Raw genomic sequence first — 1,099 nt, 5'->3', positions numbered from 1 at the left:
CTGACCCTGCTGGCCGCCAAGGTGCACGGCCTGCTGCCCGTGCCGTGGAAAGTGGTGCTGGGCGCGGCCTGCCTCAGCCTCCTGCTCTTCCTCTGCTGGTCCTGCAGCTCGGGGTTTGTGCGGCGCTGGAACTGCATCGTCATGCGGAACCACGAGGTCACCGGGCAGCCCATGGACCTGGACCGCAGCACCCAGCTGCTCCTGCGGGAGGCCCAGGCCTTCATCCGGAGGTAAACACGGCGGATGGGGCTCAGGTCCCAGACCCCTGTGTCCGGGCTGTGGATTTCATTCGTCAGGACAGCAGGGCAACAGTGAGTAAAGCACCTGCGGTCACAGGGCTCCGCGCACACCCGTGTGTCCCGCGGCACCACAGCGACTCTCGGACGCAGCCTCTGTGTCCATCAGCAGATGGACGCGTAGAGACAGGGCGGTGCTGACTCACAGCAGAGTACTACACAGCCACGAAGAAGGGTGGGCTAGAGTCACGAGTAGGGAAACGGAGGCACCTCGAGACGAGGGTGTTAACTGAAACAAATCAGGCACACGAGCCTCGGGGCCACGTGGTTTCTCTCCAAAGCGTAAATAAAGAGTCAAGGCAAGGGTAGGTGATACAGGTAGGGCGGGGACCGGGAGATGGAGGGCGGGGGCGTAAAAAAGAACGACGCTGCTCGTCCAGGACGCAGTGCAGACACGGACCCACGACAAGGAAAAACAAAGAAAATTTAATTCAATGCAAGCCAGGTTTCGCGGCACCCAGCTCTCGCCGCCGCCCCACTCCGGGAGGCCGAGGCAGGAGCATCACAATTTCAAACCCAGGCTGGGCAACTTAGTGACTCCGCGCAGTAGCATCTCCAGGTGGAAAATGAAAAGGGCCTGGGCTGCGTCCTTGGTGCTGGGAAAAAATTAATTGAGAAATTAGGCAGCGTGCGTCATCGACAGTGACAGTCACGAGTAAGGCGGGGCAGCGATGATGAAGACACATACGGTCTGTGTCGGTCTCTGTGTCGGTCTCTGTGTCCGTCTCTCCACGTCTTCCCGTTCCGCCCCTGCCGGCCCGGCCCCCGAGGCCGCCCAACCCCGGCTACCCCGCCCTTGCAGA

At 61.3% G+C, this 1,099-nt stretch overlaps 1 protein-coding gene and 1 long non-coding RNA gene across 2 annotated transcripts in view; one reads left to right on the top strand and one right to left on the bottom strand.

Moving 5' to 3' along the window:
- LOC104849635 (arylsulfatase D) overlaps positions 1-1,099 on the top strand; it is a 14,037-nt gene that overhangs the window by 8,623 nt on the left and 4,315 nt on the right. Inside the window, exon 6 of the mRNA XM_033760247.1 lies at positions 1-231. Within this exon, the coding sequence (XP_033616138.1) occupies positions 1-231 (231 nt within the window). The remainder of the gene's footprint in view (positions 232-1,099) is intronic.
- Positions 705-1,093, bottom strand: LOC117284748. The gene is made up of 2 exons (XR_004515856.1): positions 985-1,093; positions 705-892 (listed from the first exon to the last, which is right to left on the bottom strand). It is a non-coding gene; the product is annotated as an uncharacterized LOC117284748 (long non-coding RNA).

This window comes from Fukomys damarensis, unplaced genomic scaffold, assembly GCF_012274545.1.
Source record: "Fukomys damarensis isolate Sample0158 unplaced genomic scaffold, DMR_v1.0_HiC HiC_scaffold_39, whole genome shotgun sequence".
Classification (NCBI taxonomy): domain Eukaryota; kingdom Metazoa; phylum Chordata; class Mammalia; order Rodentia; family Bathyergidae; genus Fukomys; species Fukomys damarensis.
Note: the sequence above shows the minus strand (reverse complement) of the source record. Positions and strands in the feature narration are given on the sequence as shown.